Consider the following 23619-nt stretch of genomic DNA (forward strand, 5'->3'; position numbering starts at 1 on the left):
CACAGCCTTTCCCATCTCAGTTGATGACAGCTCTGTCCTTCAAAGCACTTGGATTCATCATTGACTCTCTCTTATATTTCACATCCATCCATTTATATTGCCTCAACCATTGGGATATATCTAGAATCTGATCACGTCTCACCACTTCTGCCGCTACTGTCCTGGTCTAGTCTGGTCACCATTACCTTCCACTTAGATTCCTACAAAATCCTGTCATCTTTTCCATGTTCCTAGAGAAAAAGTCTGAGCCCTTACAATGGCATACTAAGCTCTATGTGATCTAGAAATTGCCCGTTCACCTCTTACGCCTCTCAGGTCATCTCCTTCTCTTGCCCTTTCTCATTGTGTTCCAGTCATACTGGCATTTATCACTTTCTGACATGCTATTTAATCTACTTAGTATGTCAGAAGGTGATAAGTGCTACGGGAAAAAAAAAAAAAAAATTGAGGTTGGAGAGCTGTCCAGAAGTGTTAGAGATGAGAGAAGACAGAAGAGGCCAAAGTAGGCCTCACTGAAAAGGTGACATTTGTACAAAGACTTCAGGGAGGCGATGGCATTAATCATCTGGATATTTGGGTGAAGATCAGGGATCTTTGTTCTTTGGGAACAATGATGAGTTCTGAGGACTCAGAACAGTGCCTGTACTTTATAGGTAAAAAAACTTTATAGGTACTCAGTAAATATTTATTAAATGAATGAACAAATGAAGTTTCTCAGTCACAAACTCTCACGTTACTTAATTCTTCTTGTTTTTCATACTGCTATTTGCAAATCTGATTTTTTTTTTGGAGATATTTACCCATAACCTCAATTTTGGACAGCATTGACCAGAAAGAATACAGTCATGATCTAGGTTCCTACAATGCCAGGAACACTGACATAAAAAAAATTCTAGTGGACAGTTCTGAATGAAAACTTGATTCCTCCCTACAGTCTTGTTTCCACCCTACAGTCTAAACCACACCTGTTCTGACATGAGTCAGAAACGAAACCAGAAAGGCGTAATTCTGAAAGTTCACATAACAATCACCCTTAACTTTGTGAATGTACTATTTGGGAAGTATTCCTAGTCTTAAACCCGAAACGAGGAGGTCAATGAATCCTTTGTTTAAGATGGCATTAAGCTAAATCTCTGTGTGTGAATTGTTTTCATACAGAAAACTCAGTCACTTACTTTATCCAACAAGTTAGTGACAATTTCTCAGGTGCCTGCTTGGGGAAGCGGAATAACTACTGCTTAAGAGCATAGACCTGGAATCACACAGACAAGTTAAAACACAGGAAATGACCACTCTGTGAATCTCTAGATCAAATGCTTATGTTTGCTGTAATATCTGATTATATCTTATCCACTTAATCTTTTCATATTTTGGAAATGAAAGAAAATACAAACAAAATGCAAGGATTAAAACAAGATTGTCTATGACACCTATTCTTAATATCAAAAATACATTACAATCAGTGTAATTCATGCCTGGAATTCCCTTTTCATTTTTGTCGCATGATCCGTAAAAACCCAAGCCCAGTGCCGTAGAGTCGATTCCGACTCATAGCGACCTTATAGGACAGAGCAGAACTGCCCCATAGGAGCACCTGGCAGATTTGAACTGCTGACCCTTTGGTTAGCGGCCATAGCACCTAACCACTACACCACCAGGGTTTCCAATGATCTGTAGGAAGGGGGTATAATCTCAGACCAATGAAGTTATGAGACTCAGAAGTTATCCTTTGCTAGACCTACCTATGGTGGCATGGAGTCAGGTAGTACTGGAAGGATCATGTTAATGTATTTCAATGGCGTGCTGAAGCTTACTCACAAGAGCCAATTGGTGTATTTTTCAAGAATTTTTACGACCTGGTTGATGTCATATCAATAGCTTGAAGTTAGCCATGGCGGAGTGTTTATATCATGATAATTGGTAACTATTACAAATCAGGGTTTTTCCTCTGGAAAAACCAGCTGTTAAAAACAATTACCAGTACACCACTAACTGAGTCTCCAACAAACTTTGTCATATCATGTCAACAGGGTTTTCTAAATTGCTGTTTTTCAACTGGGATTTTCTGTCTGAAGTATTTTAAATTTCTATAGTGAGTTATCTACGGGTGTAAGTCATTTTATTTAAGTTTTGGCTTTATGTTTTTTTTCTCTATGAGCAAACTATTTACAAGCATGAATCTCTTATTAGGTTTTGGTTTTATACATATTTACACAACCCTGCTCTTAGCTACTTGGCCTGATTAGTAATTGCTAACTCTGTCCTTCCTATCTCATGAACCACTGCGTGGTCTCTAATGTTGATAAAGTTTAGCCTTCTTAAGCATCTGCTTCATCATCTGTAAAGCTGGGATATAAATAGTAATAATATTTATTGTGAGCATGCCAAGTAAGTATACTTATTAGAGCATGCAACAATCATGAAGATGACACAGGACTGGGCAACATTTTATTCTGCTGTACGTGGGGTTACTATGAATCAGAACTGAGTTGATGGCACCTAACAATAACAACAACTTTTGAAAAACCATCCTATCTTGGTTGCTGTGTCACCACATTCTGGGGTTCCGCCTACTCTGTAGCCATCTTTCTCAGTTTCCTTTGCTGGCACCTTCTCCTCTGCTTGATTTCTAAATGTTGTGGTACCCAATTTTGGTCCTTGGCCACCTTTTTCTGCAGTAGATCTCATGTGGCCCCATGGCTTTGTTTGCCATGAGTCAGAATAGACTTGGTTGCAACCGATCTATTTGCTCATGACTTTCAAGCCCGTGTCTCTAGCCTCACCCCTCTGCTGAGTTTCACTCTTGATATTTAACCTCCCACTTAATATCCCCCCCACTTGGATGCTCAACGGGTATCTCAAACTAATATGACCAAAACAGTGCTCTGGGCTTTCTATTCAAAACATAGCTCCCTTAGTCTTTATCATTCAGTAAATGGCACTCCCATTGCTGTTGAGTCGATTCCTACTCATAGTGACCCTATAGGACAGAGTAGAACTGCTCCATAGGGTTTCCAGGGTTGTAATCTTTACTGAGGCAGATTACTACATCTATCTCCTATGGATAAGCTGGTGGGTTCAAACTCCCAACCTTTCAATTACCAGCGAAGCTCTTAACCACTGTGCCACCAGACCTCCTTAAATGGCATTACCATCTGCATTTTGGTTTAATCTCTTACTCCCCTAATCAAATTCACCAGCAAGTCAATTCCACCTCCAGAATATAAAACCAAACCAAATCAAACCCATTGCCATCGAGTCAATTCTGACGCATAGTGACCCTATAGGACAGAGTAGAACTGCCCCATAGAGTTTCCAAGGAGTGCCTGGTGGATTTGAACTGCCGACCTTTTGGTTAGCAGACATAGCACTTAACCACTACACCACCAGGGTTTCCCTCCAGAATATATCCCAATTCTATTGATGTCCTCCTTCTTTACCTCTTGGTCATTTCTCTCCACAACATCAGAAAGATCTTTTTAGGATATAAATAAGATCACATCATTTCCTGCTTAATGACTTTAATTAGGTTCCTATTAGAAAACTCTCCAAAATCCTTGCTCTCACCTATAAGGCTCTACTTGTACTGGCCCCAGCCTACCTGTCCATTCTTATCTTGCTCATATTCTTCTCCCACTACACTCAGCCACACTGGTCTTCAATATGCTCCTCCAACATTCCAAGCTGGTCTCTGCCTTTGCCTTTGCTCTTTCTTCTTTCTGAAGTGTTCGGCCTCCACAGCTATGCTTGGCTGTCTCCTTCCTGCCATTCAGGTCTTGAATCAAATGTTACTTCTCCAGAAAGACCTTCCTTGACCACCCAATCTATAGTAGCCGCCCCTCATCCCCATTCTCTAACATTTTATTCTTTTCAGTTTTCTTTTATAGCACCACCTAAAATTACCTGGCTCACTTATTCGTCTATTTGTTTACTTTGTCCCCTCCCTGCCCCCCCTTTTGCTAGAATTAAGCTCCTTGAGAGCAGACCCTCTGTCTATCTGGTTCCCTTTGGTTTCCCCAGCATTGTCTCACATATCATCTGTGATTAATCAACCACTGTTGTGTGAATGAATGAACACTTTGGACACCCAACAAAGATATTTCTAAATAGGACAAGAGTAAATCTAGTCAAGAAGGATGTCTACTGTATTGCTCACTGTCGTATATATAAAGCCACACCCACATGAAAAATTTAGTTTAGAATGCAGTGTCAACATAACTTTACCTCCAGGGAGAATTTACTGTGCCTGTACCTTCTCTAGTATTAAAACTGTCTCTGATGTGTTTCCATTTTTTTTTGCCTTGTCTGTTAGGAAGTAAGGGACCCTGGCAGTAGTGGTTAAGAGCTTTGCTGCTAACCAAAAGGTTGACAGTTCCAATCCCTCAGCCACTCCTCAGAAACCCTGTGGGGCAGTTCTACTCTGTCCTATAGGGTTGCTATGATGGCCAACAAGTTTGGCTGGTTTTGGATTAGGAAGCTGAAAGCCAAAAGCAAGGACTCAAGGACAGCAGTGACAGTTGGCTTTAATAATGAACATAGATTATTGTCCCTTCCCCAGGTTTATTTCCTATATCTGTTATCAGAAGTATGGTGGTGACATTTGTTAAAAGTGACTCAATTTCTTTTTTGGAGAAAAGTGTAATTTAAATAAAAGTATTTAAAGTGTTAGTGCCTGATCTAAGCTGGATAACTACTTGCCAAGAATATCGACATGGAGTGATTGTGGAGCTCTCTGACTACGGGTTTACGCGGCAGTGTGAGCAACCTTTATTGTCAGGATTCCTTGTGATTCATATTTGGGAATTCCTCAAGGTTACTCTAATTAGAATTTGACTTTCCCAGTAGGACCCCAACCCTCTGGGTGTTAGGGTTTTTAGGCTGATTTGCATTTGTTGACTTGATGAGCGTCACTTGGTTACGAGCCAAAAAGTTGATGGGTCTTGAGAGTTTACTATGTCTGAGCGGTGGAACAAATACACCTTAGTTTAGCTTTGAAATGCTATGCCTTGATCTTAGGCAAATTCATGGGCCACACCCTTCTAAGGTTCAAAGGAACTGTTCTTAATTGCTGTTTAAGGAGCCCTAGTGGTGCAGTGGTTGTTGTTTGAGTCAAGGGATGGTTTTGAAGTTTCTGAAGCATAATATATATGTACTTCTCCCTAATCAAAAAAACACTGTTGCCATTGAGTTGATTCTGACTCATAGTAAGAAAAAATTAAAATGTAACTTGTTGGAAGTCCAGAATGTGTTGGTGTTTTATCGGTTAATTTATATATTTGCTTGTGGCAACTGCATTCATCAAACAATACAGGAAAAATGTATACTGATCCATTATTATAAAACAGCTTTTGAAATTTGTACTAAATAGAAATGATGCAAAGAATATATACATGGTTAATACATGAGGACGTAAAAGTGGACAAATTTCTTTGAGTAATTTTATGGATGAATCTTGAAGGCATTACGCTCGGTAAAATTAGTCAGTTGCAAAATATTGTATGAGGCCACTATTATAAGAACTCAAGAAAAAGTTTAAAAGCAGAAGAGAACATTCTTTGATGGTTATGAGGGTGGGGAGGGAGGGAGAGGGGTATTCACCAACCAGATAGTAGACAAGGAGTATCTTAGGTGAAGGGAACAACACACAACACAGGAGAAGTCAGATAACTGGACTAAGCCAAAAGCTAAGAAGTTTCCTGAATACAACCAAACACTTCGAAGGACAGAGTAGCAGGGGTGGGGGTCTGGGGACCATGGTTTCAGGGAACATCTAGGTCAAATGGCATAACAAAGTTTATCAAGAAAATGTTCTGCATCCCACTTTGGTGAGTGGGGTCTGGGGTCTTAAAATCTAGTGAGCGGCCATTGAAGATGCATCAGATGACCTCAACCCACCTGGAGCAAAGGGGAATGAAGAACACTAAACACACAAGGAAAATATGAGCCCAGGAGATAGAAACAGCCACATAAACCAGAGATTCCATCAGCCTGAGACTAGAAGAACTAGATGGTGCCTGACTACCACCAATGACTGCCCTGACAGGGAACAGAACAGAGAGCGCATCACGCAGCAGGAGAAAAGTGGGCTACGGAACTCAAATTATAGTAAAAAGACTGGAATAATGGTCTGACTGAGACTGGAGGGACCCCAGAAGTCATGGCCTTCGGACTCTCTTTTAGGCCAAAACTAAAACCGTTCCCAAAGCCAACTCTTCAGACAAAGATTAGACTGGGCTATAAGACATGGTACTGGTGAGGAGTGTGCTTCTCAGCCCAAGTAGACACATGAGACTAAGAGAGCAGCTCCTGTCCGGAGGTGAGATGAGAAGGCAGAGCAGGGACAGGAGCTAGTTGAATGGACATGGGAAATATAGGGTGGAGAGGAGGAGTGTGCTGTCACATTATAGGGAGAGCAACTAGGGTCACACAGCAATGTGTGTATAAGTTTTTGTATGAGAAACTGACCTGAATTTAAACTTTCACTTAAAGCAAAATAAAAAATAAGTAAATAAATAAAGTTTGTTTTTTAAAAAGCTCTGATGGTCTATGTGTGATGTGAAATAGTGCCATTCCATATAAGAATTGTACCTTATTTAAAATTTTTCTCTTAGATAAGTATTACTTAGCAACTGGACACAATTACATTTTAATTTTTAATGATAATTTAAGCAGCGGTGCAAGCAGTTTTGAAGAAAGCATAGCATACGCAGAAACATTTTCACAAAACTATTTTCTTGCAGGAAGTAAAAATTTGAGATTTTTGGTAACTAACGTCAATAAAAAGAAAATAAATCCTGTATGGTATCATGCCAGTAACTGATTTTTGTTTAAAATGTATGTGATTACCTTCTAAAGCACACATTTGTATCCACATTTACGTGGGCCCAATTTTTTATATAAAAATCAGGATTTACATAAAAATGCATTATTTTTAAAAGATGTTTTATGAAGAACTCTCAGGAGTTCTTTTAAACTCTTTGCAGTCAATTCGTAGTGACCCAATAGGACAGAGCAGAACTACCCCATCGGATTTCCAATGAGTGGCTGGTGGATTCGAACTGCTGACCTTTTGGTTAACGGTCATATCTCTTAACCGCTGAGCCACCGGGGTTCCGGAACTCTCTTAGCACATTTAAAAATGATACATACTAAAACTTGACTCCCCTAACAAGGTAATTTGAAAACATCATCATAAAACTTTGGCCATTTTCCAAGTGCATTTGAACGTGAGATTTACCTTGATTTACTGTTAAAAATAATCGAAGCCAATGAAATTTGAAGGTAAGGTTTATTCTGAGCAGTTATTCTATGTGCATATAGGGAGACCGTATTGATTCCAGAAAAAGCAAATGGCTGGAAGCAGCTAGGTACAAACCATCAAAAACCAAGCCCGTTTCTGTGCCATCCAACTCATAGCTACCGTCTAGGACAGAGTAGAACTGCTCCGTAGGGTTTCCAAAGACAGCCTGGTGGATTCGAGCTGCTGACCTTTTGGTTGGCAGCCAAACTCTTAACCACTGCACCACCAGGGTTTCCAGCTAGGTACAATGAGGCTAGAAGAGAAAGGAGAAATATAGACCACCAACAATTGACTAGTCTTTACATGATTCATTGGACACTGCTCTCCCCTTTTTACTGAGATCAACTGGCATCAGGTCACAAGATGGTCTCTGGTCCTCCACCCAGACATATCTTTTGAGATTCCAATTAGCAAGCCGCGCTTCTAATAGGAAAGAAAAGATTTGCAACTTTGGGTGACAGAAAAATTGATGACAGGATTAATTTTGGTCAGAAATTTCTTTAGAGGGTCAGGTATTTCTTCAGAGTGAATATTTGGCTTCATGAGTAAGAAAACCTCAAAATCAAAGTAAGATATCTGCTATTAATCTCTCTTTGGCACTCAGTTTGCAGTGCTTTTTCTTGTCAGGATGAGTAGCAAAGGCTGGCATGACTAACTGATGGCGTTGAACTAGCCACATAACTTATAATTTAATCATCCAATCAAGAGTGTTTACTGAACGCCTAGCCAGAATTTTAAAAGGTCCTTTCTTATGGATTGAATTGTGTCCCCCCAAATATATGTTGTAAATCCTAAGCCCTGGTGTCACAATGGTTAAGCACACAGCTGTTAACCAGAAGATCAGTGGTTCTAACCCACTAGCCGCTCCACTGGAGAAAAGACCTGGCAATCTGCTCCAGTAAAGATTACAGCCTAGGAAGCCCTATGGGACAATTCTACTCTGTCATACAGAGTCACTATGAGTCAGAATCAACGTGATGGTACACAACAATATTCCTGTAGTTATAATCCCATTTAGGAATGAGTCTTCTTTGTTATGTTAATGAGACAGTATTTGTATAGGGTATATTTAAAATCGATCTCTTTTGAGACACAAGAGGGATTAAACAAGCAATTAAGAAGCACAGATGGGAAAAGATAGATGCCACACCACATAAAAATCACAAAGAAACCAAAAAACAAGGACCTTCCACCAGAGCCAACAGAGAGAGAAAGCCCTCACCTAGAGCCTGCTCCCTGAATTTGAACTTCAAACCTCCTAAAATGTGAGAGAATAAATTATTGTGTGTTAAAGCCACCCATTACTGGTATTTTTGCTATAGCAGCAATTGATAGTAGACAAAATACGACTGAGGAAGAGCTGCCTCCTCAAAGTAGAGGCAGTCTTAATGACATGGAAGTCAAGCTTTCAAGATCTTCATTTTCTGATGTGGAACCACTCAAAATGAGAAGAAACAGCTGCAAATATCCATTAATCATCTGTCTTGGAAGTAGTACAGCCAGAATGCTCCTTAGAAGCAAGGACGGTAGGACTTCATCTCATGTACTTTGGACATGTTATTAGGAGGGACCAGTCTCTGGAGAAGGAAATCATCCTTGGTAAAATAGAGGCTCAGCAAAAGAGAAGAAGACTCTCAAGGAGATGGATTGACAAAGTGGCTGCAACAATGGGCTCAAGCGTAGCAATGATTGTGAGGATGGTGCAGGACCAGGCAGTGTTTTGCTCTGTTGTATATAGGATCACTATGAGTCAGAACCATCTTGATGGCATCTAACAGCAACAAGCAGTACATAACTAAGACATCCTTGTACATCAGGAAGGGGAAAAGTATAAGCAGAAGATGTAAAACTATCATTTAAAATCAATGGAAATATAATTTATTTGCCATATTTTCAATTGAAAGAGCAAAAAACTTTTCTATGCAACTTATTGCACAGTGCTGAAGTCTTGGAAGTCTTTTTGCTCATTGTTTGTGCATATCTTGGTGCCCCAGCTAAGATAAGAAAACTCCAAGGTTCAGAAAGTTTATGATGGAGTGAGGTACTTGCTGATCTCTGAACCCAGTGCCTGGCATTTATCTGGGCTCCAGTCTGAGTAGACTGTTTTAAAAGAGACAATCAAGAGGTTCTGCCTTTGAACTATACACACTAGGGCCATTAGTCTCCTCATTAAAGTGAAACCAACAGTATTTCTGGAGCTTGCGTGCAGTCAAGACATGATAACAAAAGTTACTTTTTTTCAAATGAAACATGGTGGTTTTTTTTTTAACTTTAAACTTGAATTCAAGAAGTAACTGTGGGTATCTTGGCTGCTTTTAGGCTTAACATCAGTTATGCTGGCGAAGTCTAGTTTGTTCCTGGTCAAGATTCTCCCTGGTTTTTTCCTCCCTCTTTCAATATGGAAACTAATGGTACACGTGGTGTGTCATAAGTGAATGGCAGTCTGGAAATGCCAAGGAAGAGAAAGAGAGGTAGAAATCCAGCCCTCTTTGCTAGATAACTGGTAAACTAAAGATTGCTATTGAAACAAAAAGCAAAGCAAAACAAACAAACAAAAAAAGTTGTTGTAGTGCCAATTCTAACTCGTGGCAACCCAGAGTAAAAGTGCTCCATAGGTTTTTCTTGGCTATAATCATTTTGAAAGGAGCCCTGGTGATTCAGTGGTTAAGTGCTCAGCTGCTAACTAAAAGGTCAGCAGTTTGAACCCACCAGCTGCTTGGCGGGAGAAAAGACCTGGTGATCTGCTCCCGCAAAGATCATAGCCTTGGAAATCCTATAGGCCAGTTCTACTCTGTCCTGTAGGGTCACTAAGAGTTGAAGTTGTCTTGATGGCAGCAAGTTTCTGGTTTAATCTTTATGCAAGCAGATTGCCAGGCCTTTCTTCCAGTGTTGGTCAGTGGGTTCGAACCACCAAACTTTAGGTTAGTAGTTGATTGCAAACTGTTTGTGCTACCCAGGAACCTCAATATTGTTTTTGGGTGCTGTGGAGTCAATTCTGAATCATGACGACCCCATGTGACAGGGTGGAACTGCTGTAGGGTTTTCTAGGCTGTAATCTTTATTGGGGAGCGCTGATGGTACAGTGGTTAAAGAGCTTGGCTGGTAACCAAAAGATCAGCAGTTGGAATGCATCAGCCACTGCTTGGAAACCATAGGGGTTAGTTCTACTCTGTCCCCGACTGTGAGTTGGAATCGACTCCATGGTAACAGGCTTGGTTTTGTAATCTTTACTAGAGCAGATCACCAGGTCTTTCACCAACCTTTTAATTAGCAGCCGAGTGCTTGACTGTTTCGCTACAGCAGAACACGAAGCAACTCTCAGCAGAAGAGATTAAAGAAGTGGTTTCTGTAAAAGAAGGGAATTGACATCTCTAGACGTTTTACTGCTGAATAACTAAGAAAACTCACAAGTGCCTGTGAATACGTGGAGCAGAGAATCTCACCTCTTCCCACTCCACTTTTCCAGGATGGAGTCACTGGAGAGCTTACCGAAAATGCAGATGGTTTTAAAATTAGTACCAAGGATGACCTATTTATTTCTTTTAAAGCTTTATTATGCAATATGTTTTAGTTTTGAATGTGGCAACAGAAGAGGGTGTGAGAACTGCCCCAGGCCTTTCATTCCTGGGGCTGCCGAATGATTTCTAGGGGGGGTGCCCCTCCTCAGGACCCTATGGCCACAGATGGCTGTGCCAGCTATCTACTTTGGCATCTGTGATGGAGGGAATGGCTGATGTCCTGCCTTCTCTGTGAAATTATTGACCGGGGCTTGTTGGCTGGAAACACTGGTAGTGTAGTGGTTAAGAGCTACGGCTGCTAACCAAAAAATGGTCAGATGTTCAAACCCACCAGGCACTTCTTGGAAACGCTATGGGGGCAGTTCTATTCTGTCCTACAGGGTTGCTATGAGTCAGAATTGACTCGATGGCAACGGGTTTGGTTTGGTTTGTTGGCTCGGTTCCCTGGGACTACCATGAGCTGTAGGAAGCTCTGAAAATGGAGATAGAAGTCATTGGACATGGAATTTCTCTTTGGAAAGTAATCATTTTATCTGTCCATTTTTAATTTTTTGGTGTTAGTTCTTATCCTCCACCTTCTGAGGAGTCATCTATCATCGTTGTGGTCATTATCGTTACATGGTTATTGGTGAGCATTTGCTGCCTGCTCTCCGTCTCTCCCCACCCTGCAGGTCTCCTGGGTGTCATCTGCCTCCACTGGGTTCCTTCTCACCTCTGTGCATTAACTGATGCTCTGCCCAACCTTGGGTGCCTCCCTTCACGCCACCCTATCTCCTAATCTTTTCCTTCTGTGAATATCACCCACACCTGCAATTCTACTACACAATTTATTAAGTAGTCATGCTCCAACTGAGCTATATAAGGTTGGCTTTATTTCCTAATCTAGATAACAAGTTCCTTGACAGCAGGGGTCAGGGGACAGTGGTAGTAAGGAGACTAAATTTTCTCTTTTGTATCATTTGAGATTTCTTTACCATGTGCATATAAAACCTATTAACACAATTTAAAAAATGCACAATCCTTCCTGGTTTCATATATTGCAAAAAAATAAGAAACACAACAAAAAATCTTTCATATAGGTTCAGTGTGATAACAAAAGTTCATCTAGGTTCGACAAGTGCCTCTTGCTCCTGAAGGAAAGATAAAAATAAATAGTGATAATAGTTAACAAAACAAGACCTGTCTGGCTGAATGCTAGTAACAGAGACTTGGCTTCATGTGGAAACCCTGGTGGCGTAGTGGTTAAGAGCTATGGCTGCTACCCAAAAAGTTAGCAGTTCGAGTCCACCAGGCACTCCTTGGAAACTGTGTGGAGTAGTTCTACCCTGTCTTATAGGGTTGCTATGAGTCAGGATCAGCTGGACGGTAATGGGTATACAACAGGTATTATTTCATGTAGGAATCTTCCAGATCAATATAAAAAAATCTACTGCTTATTTGAATCAATGCTATGTATTTAGCTGCTTTCCAGTGGGAATACACAGACATCAGCTATCCAGTTTCTATCCAGGAAAAACCCACAAAGGCCACTGGACACAGACACCATGGAGACATCATGCAGATAGTTCATAAAAATAACTTGCTTAACATTTTTGGAACCTGATGCAAGCCTTTGCTGCTTCCAGTTAACAAGTGAAAAGAGGCCAGTCACCAGGGCTTTGGTAACTTGGATGCTACAAAAAAAAAGGCTGCAATTAATCTCTCAGTAAGTAATTAACCAGGGGACACACTGCTACTGTAAGGCAGTTAATATTTAGGACTCAGCCAGGGGATTAGACGGTGAATGGGTGTTCACTTGAAATCCAGAACGAACAATTGATTTAGGTACCAGTGTTGGACAGCACCTCAGCCCTAGATCATTCCATGTTGGCTCAAAACGGAGGTGAAAGTCCTAATCCTGACAGGAAACCAACAACCATAGTTCACTGTGACAACCTAAAAGAATGCATTAGTCCATTCCGAAGTATTTATTGAGCACCTATTACATGGTGAGTATTTTAGGGAATTCAAATAGGGCTTGTTCGGAACATATGTGTTAGTATCATGTGAGAAGCACAATTTCCATAGGTATTTGGAGGGTGGGGAGATCAATTCTAGCTGAGTGATCAGGGAAGGCTCTATTGGAAAGGAGGGCACTTAGAACAGATGTAGGATTAAAAATACATAAATAAAATAAAAAAAACTTTTTATTAGCTTATAACACACACATAACAGAGTATACATATAAGTACAAGTTCACTGGATTTTCACAAACTGAATGCACTAGTTACGTAACCATGTTCTAGGTTGACCAGCATGGTACTCCAGAACTTCCCTTGTGCCCTCTTTCAATTATTCTTAGGCAGAACAGAATTTTGTTAGCTGAATGTAGGTGGGGGAAAGTTATTGGAGGAGGGATTAGCGCACATAAAGATGTGGAAGTTGTGCCATATTTTTAAGGAATGGGGTAAAGAGCAGTTTGCTTGTAGTACCGGCTTGAGGGAAACCCTGGTAGCATAGTGGTTAAGTGCTACAGCTGCTAATGAAAAGGTCAGCAGTTCCAATCCACCAGGGGCTCCTTGGAAACTCTACGGCGTGGTTCTATCTACCCTGTCCTGTAGGGTTGCTATGAGTCAGAATCGACTCTACAGCAACAGGTTTATCAGCTTGAGAAACTATTTTAGTTCACGCGGTAGAGCCTTAAGTGCGAGTTAGATTTCATTCATTAGCTGCTGAAAGTTTGTGAACAAGGAAGGAATATTTTGTAAGATTTTTTTGATGATAGTTGGTAACTCATTGATGATTTGAGAGATGAGAGACTGGAGTTTGGGAGACTGGCTGGAAAGCTTCTATAATAGTCCAGGTGTGAGAATTTTATCTCTGCAATGGCAGAGCTAAAGAGCAAAAAAAAAAAAAAAAAAAGAGACTGGCTGTGGATGCTAAGGAAGAGGGAGGAGTAAAAGAAAACTTCTTCCATAGACCTAGCCAAGAGAAAATTTAGTGATTTTCTCAGGCAGTTAGTTATTGTTTACTTTTTGTTAAGGGTTAACACAGTCTTTAAATACTATCTCTCCAAGAAAGTTCTGGAAACTTTCTTACAGTATGAAACAGTAAGTTACTCTAAGGAAATGCTAAAGAAAGCAACTGACCTTTCAGACAAAAAGAGCACTTTGTTAGAGACTTGGACTGTTTGCTTTTTCAAATGGGCGCATGCTAGAACAAACATTTTGCTGGAAAAAATTGACTGCAAGGAAGACTTTTGACAGTGAGTGTCACATGAACAGAAAATTATTGGGTGTTGCTCATCTGCCTATTTCTTCATCCTTCCCTTATATAATTTTTATTAGTCCAGATTTCTGGGTAGGATAAATTAATTTCATTGTATACTTGTAACGTGTTTCTATAGGAATTTCTTTTTTTAAAGAAAAATCTGTTTTCTTTGACAAGTTCTTATTTCGCTTTGGCTATATGGGCCATTTTTCATCAATGGCATCACTTTTTTCCCCATGCCATTTATTTCTTTTCAAAGCAGCGGGTTCTTCACTCAACAAATAATTATTGGGCATCTAACAGGTGCTTTGACTTATTAAAATGTCTTTCAAAGTCTGTTCTTAACTGCATGTCCTTCTGTACTATTCCTGTTGTTTGTTTCAGGGGGTTTTGGTGCGTGGAGTTACTTCCAGTTACTGGGATTTGTGTAGTACAACAGCAGGAGAAGGAAGGGAAATTGTTCTTTCTAGCAGGTTCGTGTGCAGGTAAAAAGTAACCAGACGGAAGAGAACTTTATTTGGGAAAGCGCACGTGGGTGAAAAGATGAGAGTCCAGGGAGATTAGAGTTGGTGTAGGCTGGACGCCAGTGCTCTCTCTAGACCCTAAGCTCCACCATCCAAGTAGGTGGCCGCCCATAGTCGGGAGTCCAGCCCTCAGCGCCACTCCACGCCCCAGCCTGCCCACCAACCCCAGCAGCAGCCCCGAAACTTTTCCGCCAGCAGGGAGAGGAAGGGTGTTATTAAATTTTAAAGGGAAGTCCCTCCCCCTTCCCGGTTTCCGATTGGTCGGAGCCGGCCCCACCCCCGCCAGGGCCGCGGGCGTATTGGCTGCAGGAGAGGAGCCGCGCCGCAGGCCCCGAGCCCACGGCCGCCCGGGCCCCTAGGTGGCAGGTGGGGCCGGTACGTCTGTGCCGCCGCCACCTCCTCCTCGCGGCGCGCTTGCTGCCCGCAGACTTCAAGGTTCGCGCGTGGGGCAGGCGCGCCGGGCCCGCCGGAAGCGGGACTGCCACGAGTTGGCCATGAAGAGCCTCAAGTCGCGCCTGAGGAGGCAGGACGCGCCCGGCCCCGCGTCGTCCGGCTCCGCCGCCGCAGCCAGCGCGGTGAGTCCCGCGGTCCCTGCGCGCCCGGGCTTCTCGGCGCTCACTCCCGCAAGCCCCGGAGCTCTCCGTCCCGAAGCTCGCGCGTCGCCGTCGCCGTCTTTCCCTCAGGCGGTCGCGCTCTGTCGGCCCTGGGGTCTCCTGCGCTCCCGGCTCCTCCCTCAGGCCGGGTCTTCGCGTCACCCCGCAGATCGTGGGGACCCTCCCCGCCTGTCTGTCGCCTCACCCGGGCCTCTACGGGTCCTTTCCCCGCCCCTCCCGAGTTTCCGAACTTATGGACGAAGCCCCTGTGCTTCAGGATTCAGTCTCCCCGTCCTCCTAAACTCGGGGCTGCTGGTTATCCCCCAGCCCCTGGCCTCTCCCGGACTTTGCCCCTGCGCCCCACATCTGTCCTGGCCGGGCCCCGTCGGTCCCCGGCCAGGGGTGCAGCCTCCGCTGGGGACGCCGGACCTCTGGGGCCCCTTGGTGGCGCTTCCTTGCCTCAGAGACGCCAGCCCTACCAGGCTGGCGGGACGTGGTGCGCTGGCCGCCGTCGGTGTGTCACCCAGTTAGGATTTTGATTTTCGAGTGAGGCAGTGATGGAATCAGGAGTCCTTGTAAAGACAAAACCCTAAATGGGTGGTGAGCCTGGGGATCGTGAAACTGGGGAGGTGGCTGTCCTGTTGCGCCGTGTAAATATCCCCGGTGGGGCAGATCCACGCGGGACCCGTCCCTTGGGTATACTGGTCTGCTGCCCGACCTCGGAGTGCAGGCTAAGAATAGCCAGGGCCTCTCGTAAAGTCGCGGGGGAACAGAGATCTTGATAAACAGCCTGCCTCCAGATGTTGGGACTGAGATAATTCGGAAAATTAGAAGAATGGCAATGCCTTCTAAATTCGTCATTATTCAAATAAAATGCTATGTAAAGTCATGAAAAGACAGAACCGTAAAAGATGTAATACTCAAACTGCACGGCGGCTCACTTGTAGTAATTAAAATAGACCTTTGTCATTTTCCACAGATTTTCTCAAAGATTATGTGCTTTTTCACGAGAATACTCATTCATCTGTCTTTGCTTTTCAGTTAATCCAGATTTGTACCTTTCTCTCCACCTGACTGTTTCTAGGATGATTGTGCTTAGACAAAGGAAATTGTGGGGGTAGGAGGCTTTTTTATTCCCAATCCAAGAAAAGAGAATAGATTCAGAAGCATGATATTTGAGTTGTTTAATAAAATATAAGTGTTACAAGCTCCTAGAAAAAGATCACTTTGTTTCACATTATTTCTAACAATTTTAATAGAATAATTTTTAACAATAATTGCCAAAAATGACAATGGTATTTTCAGTTACATAGTAACTGTAGTACAGGCTGTGTTTTTGGCTTTATAATATATGTTTTGCATGTTTATTAGCTGTATTTTCCCGTTGGGTTTGGTTTGTGCCAAGGATTCACAGCGCCACTTGGAAGTTTATAAGCCTTAAATGTGTTATGCTGTTTTCCCTTCTGGAACGGTATAGTATTTTGTGGTTATTGGTGTCATTGGCATGTCAGTTTGCATTGTATACACTTGGAACATGACATGCATCTCTCTGAGCTTAAATCTGTAGCGCTCAGGAAACCGAACATCATCTTATTTTTCTTAAAATGAAGGCATAAAAACAGATAATGCATGCTGTTAAAAGAACCTGTCTGCTTAGAAAAAGTGAACGTCTCATTTAAGTTAAATACTGGAATAAATTTTGCAAAATTTTTTTAAAAACTTGTGCTTTAGGTGAAGGTTTACAGAATAAATTAGTTTCCCACTCAATAGTTGATGAACAAATTGCTCCATGACATGGGTGGCAATCCCCACAATGTGTCTACACTCCCACCGTTAGCATCCTGAGTTCCTCATTTCCATTTGGCAGGCTTTCCTGCCCTCCCCTGCTTTCTCATCATTGCTTTTGGGCAGATGTTGCCCCTTTGGTCTCATATAGATGATTGTTCTAAGGAGCACTTTCTTCATGGGTGTTATTGTTTATTTTATAGGCCTGTTGATAATTTGGCTGAAAAGTGATCTCCAGGAATGAATTCAATTCCAGGTTAGAAGCGTGTCTAAGTAAATGCTTTACAATCTATAAAATCTCTGATGTCAAATTTGATCATATGTATAAGTATTTGATTGTTTCTTAAAAAAGTTTTTTTGCCTTAAAAGTATTTAAAATTTTATTTATTTTTGAGTAGATAATGTAAAAATATATATATATATTTTTTACATGGTTTAAAATTTGAAAGAGACAAAAATAAGGCGAAAAGTCCCTCTCCCACCCTGTCCTTCAGCCACCCTGTGCCCCTGCTCAGAGGCCGCTGGTGTTATTGGTTGCTTTTGTGTCCCTCCAGAGAAAACTTAGCATGTACCGGCAAATATGAATGTAAACACCCACCCTCCTTTACAAGTGGTAGCATACTGTACTCACTGTTCCATATGTTGGCCCTTTTTAAGTGAGTATCTAGGTACATCAGAGCTTTTTGCTATCATATAAAATGCTGTGATGAATAACCTTGTATATATTTTAAGTGTGTGTGTGTGTGTGTGTACCTATAGGATCAGTTCCTAAACGTGGAATAGTTGAGTGAAAGGATATGCTCATTTGTGATTTTGAAGAATGTTGTCAATTTCCTTCCATATGTTATGTACCCAGTATATGAGAAATTATTTTTCCCATGCTTTTATTAATACTCTGCTCATATATTTTTTTAATCTTTGCTAGTCTGATTGGTATCCCAGGATAGTTTAAATTTTATCTCCTTTATTATGAATGAAGTTGAGCATCTTTTCATATTTTTAAGAGCCTTTTGAACTTTTTCCCCCTATTTTTCTATTGGACTGTTTTTTTTTTTCCCTATTAATTTGGATGTACTTTACATAGGGAAATTGGCTTTTTTAATGTGAATAATATTTTTTTCTCAATTATTTGTCTTAACAACTGCCATATAGGAAGTGGTTATTTTTATATAATTGAATTTGTCAACCTTTTATGACTTTTAGGTTTATGTTATACCCTGGCCTTTTCCACTGTGCAATATTAAACAACAAAAAATTCCCCTAATTTCTTCTTTTTTTTTTTAATTGACTTTTTTCACATAAGACCCTGCTCCATTTGGAATTTATTTTTATATAAGGTAATAGATCTTGCTTTCTTTATTCTCCTTTTTTCCATGTCTGCCTAATTTGAATCTTGAAGCAGTCATTTAATTATCATGGAAATGATCACAATTTGCTCTGCACAATTTTAATTTGAGAAAAAATTAAAAATTTATATTTCATAACTATTTTTCTTGTGTCTTTAAGCTTTCTAATCTGAAGGAGACGCATGAACAATGTACTGAAGTTAAATATTTTATGTATGGGGTTTTGTATGTGAAATATACACGATTAATGATAATTCAGATTACATGCACAAAAAGGTAATTTTTAAATATTCTGAATAGTACCATGGTTATAAATATGCTAATGATTTAGGGCTCAATAATCTCTCTTTTTTTTTTTTAAAGAGAGATTATGTTTATAGACATATAAGTAGGTGTAGTTCACGATGAGGCAGTTGGTTAAGTGCTTTACCAATAGCCAAAAGGTTGGAGGTTCCAGTCCACCCAGAAGCACCTTAGAACACAGGCCTGGTGATCTGCTTCCGAAAGGTCACAGCCTTGAAAACCCTATGGACGTGTTCTGCTCTGTACACGTGGGGTCGCCATGAGTGGGAATCGACTTGACAGCAACTGGCAATAACAACAGTTCACAATTATAAATTGTAGTTAAAACACATCCGAGTTAGCTGTTTACTTGCCGGACCTGGAAAGAGATGCATCCTAGTAAAATCATAAACTCAGACTATTTTTGCTGTTCTATCTTTTCTTTTAACTTTAATTTTATTGTGGTAAAAGATATGTATAACAAGTTTGCTATTGGAACCGTTTTTAAGGGTACAATTCAGTGACATTAATTCCATTCAACAAGTTGTACTACCATCATTTGCTTTTATTTTTAATACCTCACTAAATTGGAGCTTCAGATTTGTGCTGAAAGGGATAATTAAATGACTGCAAATGCTTTTTCAGACCTAGTCAATGATATGTATAGTTAGTTATATTACAGTTATATGTACAGTGAGAATAGGCTTGTTTCAGCTAGCTTAGAGTTGGAAGTTTGAGCTCTTAAAGGAAGTTAAGGACCTGTAATTGCAGAACTGGTAAAAATAAATACAGTGTTGTCCAAAGATGCACTAGGTACACATTAGAGATAGTGCCAACAAAACATTATCTGCAGGTATTTAGGAGACGGATTCCACTGTAGCCTTAGCTCAGCATTTGTTGCTGAGTAAATTCTTTTTTTTTCCTTCTGCTGGTGGCTGAGTAAATTCGTGATTGTAACAATAATCTCTTAGAGAGTCTGCAAAATTTATTTTTGCTGCCCTTTTTCTAGGCTACTGTTAAAATGGGCAATGAATTTTATAAACCAGCAATTAACTGTGTCATAAAGCATCTTGCTAATGCCTCAGCACCTGGAAAAAAATACTGGTATTTCTAAAAGAATTTTGAGTTACAATTAATAGCAACTGATAAAAAGCTTCTTTTGGTTCCCACTAAGAAAGGAAGTTTCAGATATTTAGAAAGCATAAATGAGGATGAAGTATGATTTTGTTTCAGCTGTGGTTTTGAAACAGAGGGCTTTGGATTTTCCACTCAGGAATATGGGTGTGTTTGAAAAGATGTCAATGTTATTATAATAATAGTGACTTTTGGGTAATGTGAATGATTAAGATCACGAGTTGTTATATATAGTTTAAACTCATGATACTTAATTGAGCACTGCTTACTCATTTTCATTAAAGAAGCCAACCTTTAATTAAAAATACTTACCTTAATTAAAGCTTTTTTCAACCAATTTCCTAAATTATCCCTGCATTGTATTCTCCGGATTCTTGAAGAACAACATAAAGAAGTCCTCTTTTTATGCTTTTACTTCAGCCTAACAGCAGTTTTGCCTAGGTCATCATGCTGATTTGAATTGCTGAATTTTATTCTAAGACCAAAGCAGAATGGTGAAGTTGCTTTGGTTAAGTCTTTTGGTACATAATGAATCTAAGAACCTAAGTGATGAGTAGTTAAGGATTTTAATTATTTATCATGTATTATGCACATTTTTAAAATTCAAAATCATTAGTTTAGGAATTAGATCTTGCTCAGTAGTTGCCTTATTTAGTTTAGAAAACATTTATGGACCACTAAGTCTAGGCTTAAAAAAAAAAAAGGCTTAAGAGTGAATTAATAATTAGGTTCTCTTTTGAAAAAATGGATAACTCCAAGTTGGGAGCTAGGACATGTACAAAATGAGCCTGGAATACCTTGTCATACCAGAAAGGCAGGAGGCTATCAAAGATTAGGATTCTGGAGCCAACTTGACAGAGGCTCCCACTTAGCCAAAGGTGGGACAGTTTGAATATCAGTAAGCATAAAACTGCAGTGGACTGAAATCTTGGAATCCATGATGTCATCATAGTGATGATTAAAAAAAAAAAACCTAAAACTAAAAAACCTTGCTTTTAGGGGATGCTTGGGAACTGATGCATTCTTTTAAGATCTGGAAAATAAAGGGAAAGAATTGAACATTAATCATGCTTTTCCTGTGTGAAACCTCAGGGCAACCAAATAGTTGGTCATGGGAAATTTCTGTTTATATAGGTGTTTTATCTCAGCTAATAGAAGGGCATTAGTATATCACAATTTTACAGCTTCTAATAAATTAATGGATCTAGAGTGTACACATTGATCATCAATAGTTACTAAAGTCTCAAAAAGAAGGACAATTAGACATCTTTCATCTCTTGGTAGAAATATTCATTACTACGTATTAACAGTCTTGCCAAAAGAGTTAACCTGAATATAATCATGCCTCCAGATCTGACCACCAGTTTACAGAAAATATGGGGATATGGGGATGCAAATCAGCAAAATTCTGATCTTAGGAAACTGTATAGAACAAATGGCTTGGTTTCTTCAAAAATAAATTATAAGAAAAAGAAAAAGATGGAGTGGAGATCTAGAGATTAAGAGACATGAGAGAGATATTAATCAATCCCAGTGGTGGACTTCATTTAGCCCTTAATTGTAAAAAATAAAAGTTTGTAATACAAATGAGGAAATATAAGCACCAACTGGATACTTGATGATATTATGGAATTATTATTTTAAAAATATAAACGGTGATAGTAATGTTGTTATGTTTATAAAGAGTCTTTATCTTACAGAGATTCACTCAGAAGTATAGTATTACTGGGATAGATGGGAGAAGTGTGTTAGGATTAAAAAAATGAATTAATAGTTGTAACTGAGTGGTTCCTGATACTATTGTATTTACTTTTGTGTATATGTTAAAATTTCTGTAATAGAGATAGTCATGGTCTCTCTATTTTAAGAGAACTAGATAAAAACAAGAAACTGTAATATAAGAGTATAATACAATGTTAAAGAGCCGTAATTGCTATGGAAGCGCAGATGTGTAGGGCTGGAGCCAGGAAAAGGTAGAAAGGTGATGCAGGAACCTGGGCCAGAAAGACAATTTGAAGGGCTTTCTAAGCAAAAGAACAGCAAGTGCAATGGTATGGAGCTGTGAAATTATATAGCCCACGGAGGGAGCATCGGGTTTGGAAACTAGCTTTGGTTTTATGGTAAGCAGTGGTGTAGATAATTTATAGACTAATCATCAAATAAGAATTTCAGTGAAAGTAAGGGGCTAAAGGGTGGCAACTAGGGGATATAGCTAAAGGAAGGTTTTTCTTTCTTTATTGTTTTTTATTGTTTTTCTACCCTTTTTCTGTCAGTTTATCATACTGTGGTGGCTTGTGTGTTGCTGTGATGCTGGGAGCTATGCCAGTAGTATTTCAAATACCAGCAGGGTCACTGTCTTAGTCATCTAGTGCTGTTATAACAGAAATACCACAAGTGGATGGCTTTAACAGAGAGAAATTTATTTCCTCAAGTAGTCTAGTAGGCTAGAAGTCCACATTCAGGATGTCAGGTCCAGGGGGAAGGCTTTCTCTGTCTATTGGCTCTGGAGGAAGGTCTTTCTCATTAATCTTCCCTGGACTAGGAGCTTCTCCTGCAGGAACCCCAGTTCCAAAGAACACGATCTGCTCCCAGCGCTGTTTTCTTGGTGGTATGAAGTCTCCCACTTTCTGCTTGCTTCCCTTTCCTTTTATCTCTTGTAAGATAAAAGGTGGTGCAGGTCACACCCCAGGGAAACTTCCTTTGCATTGAATCAGGGATGTGACCAGAGTTACATCCCACCCCAGTCCTCTTCGACATAATCCAATCTTGTAGCATTAACCACAGGCAGAGATTTGAATTGCAATGTATAGGAAAATTACATCAATCTCAGAATGGAGGACAGCCACACAATACTGGGAATCATGGCCTAACCAAGTTGACACATATTTTTGCGGGACACAGTTCAATCCATGACAGTCACCCTTGGTGGACAGGTTTCAGTGGAGCTTCCAGATTAAGAAAGACTAGGAAGAAGGACCTGGCGATCTACTTCTAAAAAAAAAAATTGGTCAGTGAAAACCTTATGAATGGCAGCAGAGCATTGTCTGATACAGTGCTGGAAGATGAGCACCTAAGGCTGGAAGGCACTCAAAATATGACTAGGAAGAGCTGCTTCTTCAGAGTAGAGTTGACCTTAATGATGTGAATGGAATCGAGCTTTTGGGACCTTTATTTGCTGATATGACTCAAAATGAGGAAAAACAGCTGCAGACATCTATTAATAATTGGGATATGGAATTACAGAGTATGTATCTAGGAAAATTGAAAGTTGTCAAAAATGAAATGGAATGCATAGAGATCGAAATCCTAGGCATTAGTGAGTTGAAATGGACTGCTGTTGGCCATTTTGAATTGGATAGTCATATGGTCTACAATGCTGAGAATGGCAAATTGAAGAGGAATGGCGTCGTATTCATTGTCAAAAAGAGCATTTTAAAATCTATCCTGAAATACAGTGCTGTCAGTGATAGGATAATATCCATTTGCCTTCAAGGAAGACCAGTTAATCTATTATTCAAATTTACCTATCAACCACTAAGGCCAAAGATGAAGAAATTAAAGATTTTTACCAACTTCGGCAGTCTGAAATTGATCAAACATGCCATCAGGATGCATTGATAATACTGGTGATTGGAATGCAAAAGTTGGAAACTAAGAAGGAGGATTGGTAGTTGGAAAGTATGGCGTTGGTGATAGAAATGACACCAGAGATAGCATGATAGAATTTTGCAAGACCAATGACTTCTTCGTTGCAAATACCTTTTTTTTCAACAACATAAACGGCAACTATACACATCAGCCTCGCTGGATGGAATACACAGGAATCAATTGACTACATCTGTGGAAAGATATGATGGAGAAGCTCAATATCATCACTCAGAACAAGGC

The 23619-nt window shown here is 40.3% G+C and overlaps 1 protein-coding gene across 2 annotated transcripts in view; it reads left to right on the forward strand.

Moving 5' to 3' along the window:
• The first annotated feature begins 15020 nt into the window (after positions 1–15020).
• The window catches only part of UACA (uveal autoantigen with coiled-coil domains and ankyrin repeats), a 104284-nt gene continuing 95685 nt past the window's right edge, over positions 15021–23619 (forward strand). The window contains exon 1 of one of the 2 annotated variants that reach the window (XM_003413808.4): positions 15021–15166. In XM_003413808.4, the coding sequence (XP_003413856.2) occupies positions 15086–15166 (81 nt within the window). In that variant the 5' untranslated portion in view covers positions 15021–15085. Of the gene's footprint in view, positions 15167–17201; positions 17226–23619 lie in introns of those variants that run through there. The other variant, XM_064267325.1, reaches the window with a different exon arrangement.

This window comes from Loxodonta africana, chromosome 13, assembly GCF_030014295.1.
Source record: "Loxodonta africana isolate mLoxAfr1 chromosome 13, mLoxAfr1.hap2, whole genome shotgun sequence".
NCBI classification, from domain to species: Eukaryota; Metazoa; Chordata; class Mammalia; order Proboscidea; family Elephantidae; genus Loxodonta; species Loxodonta africana.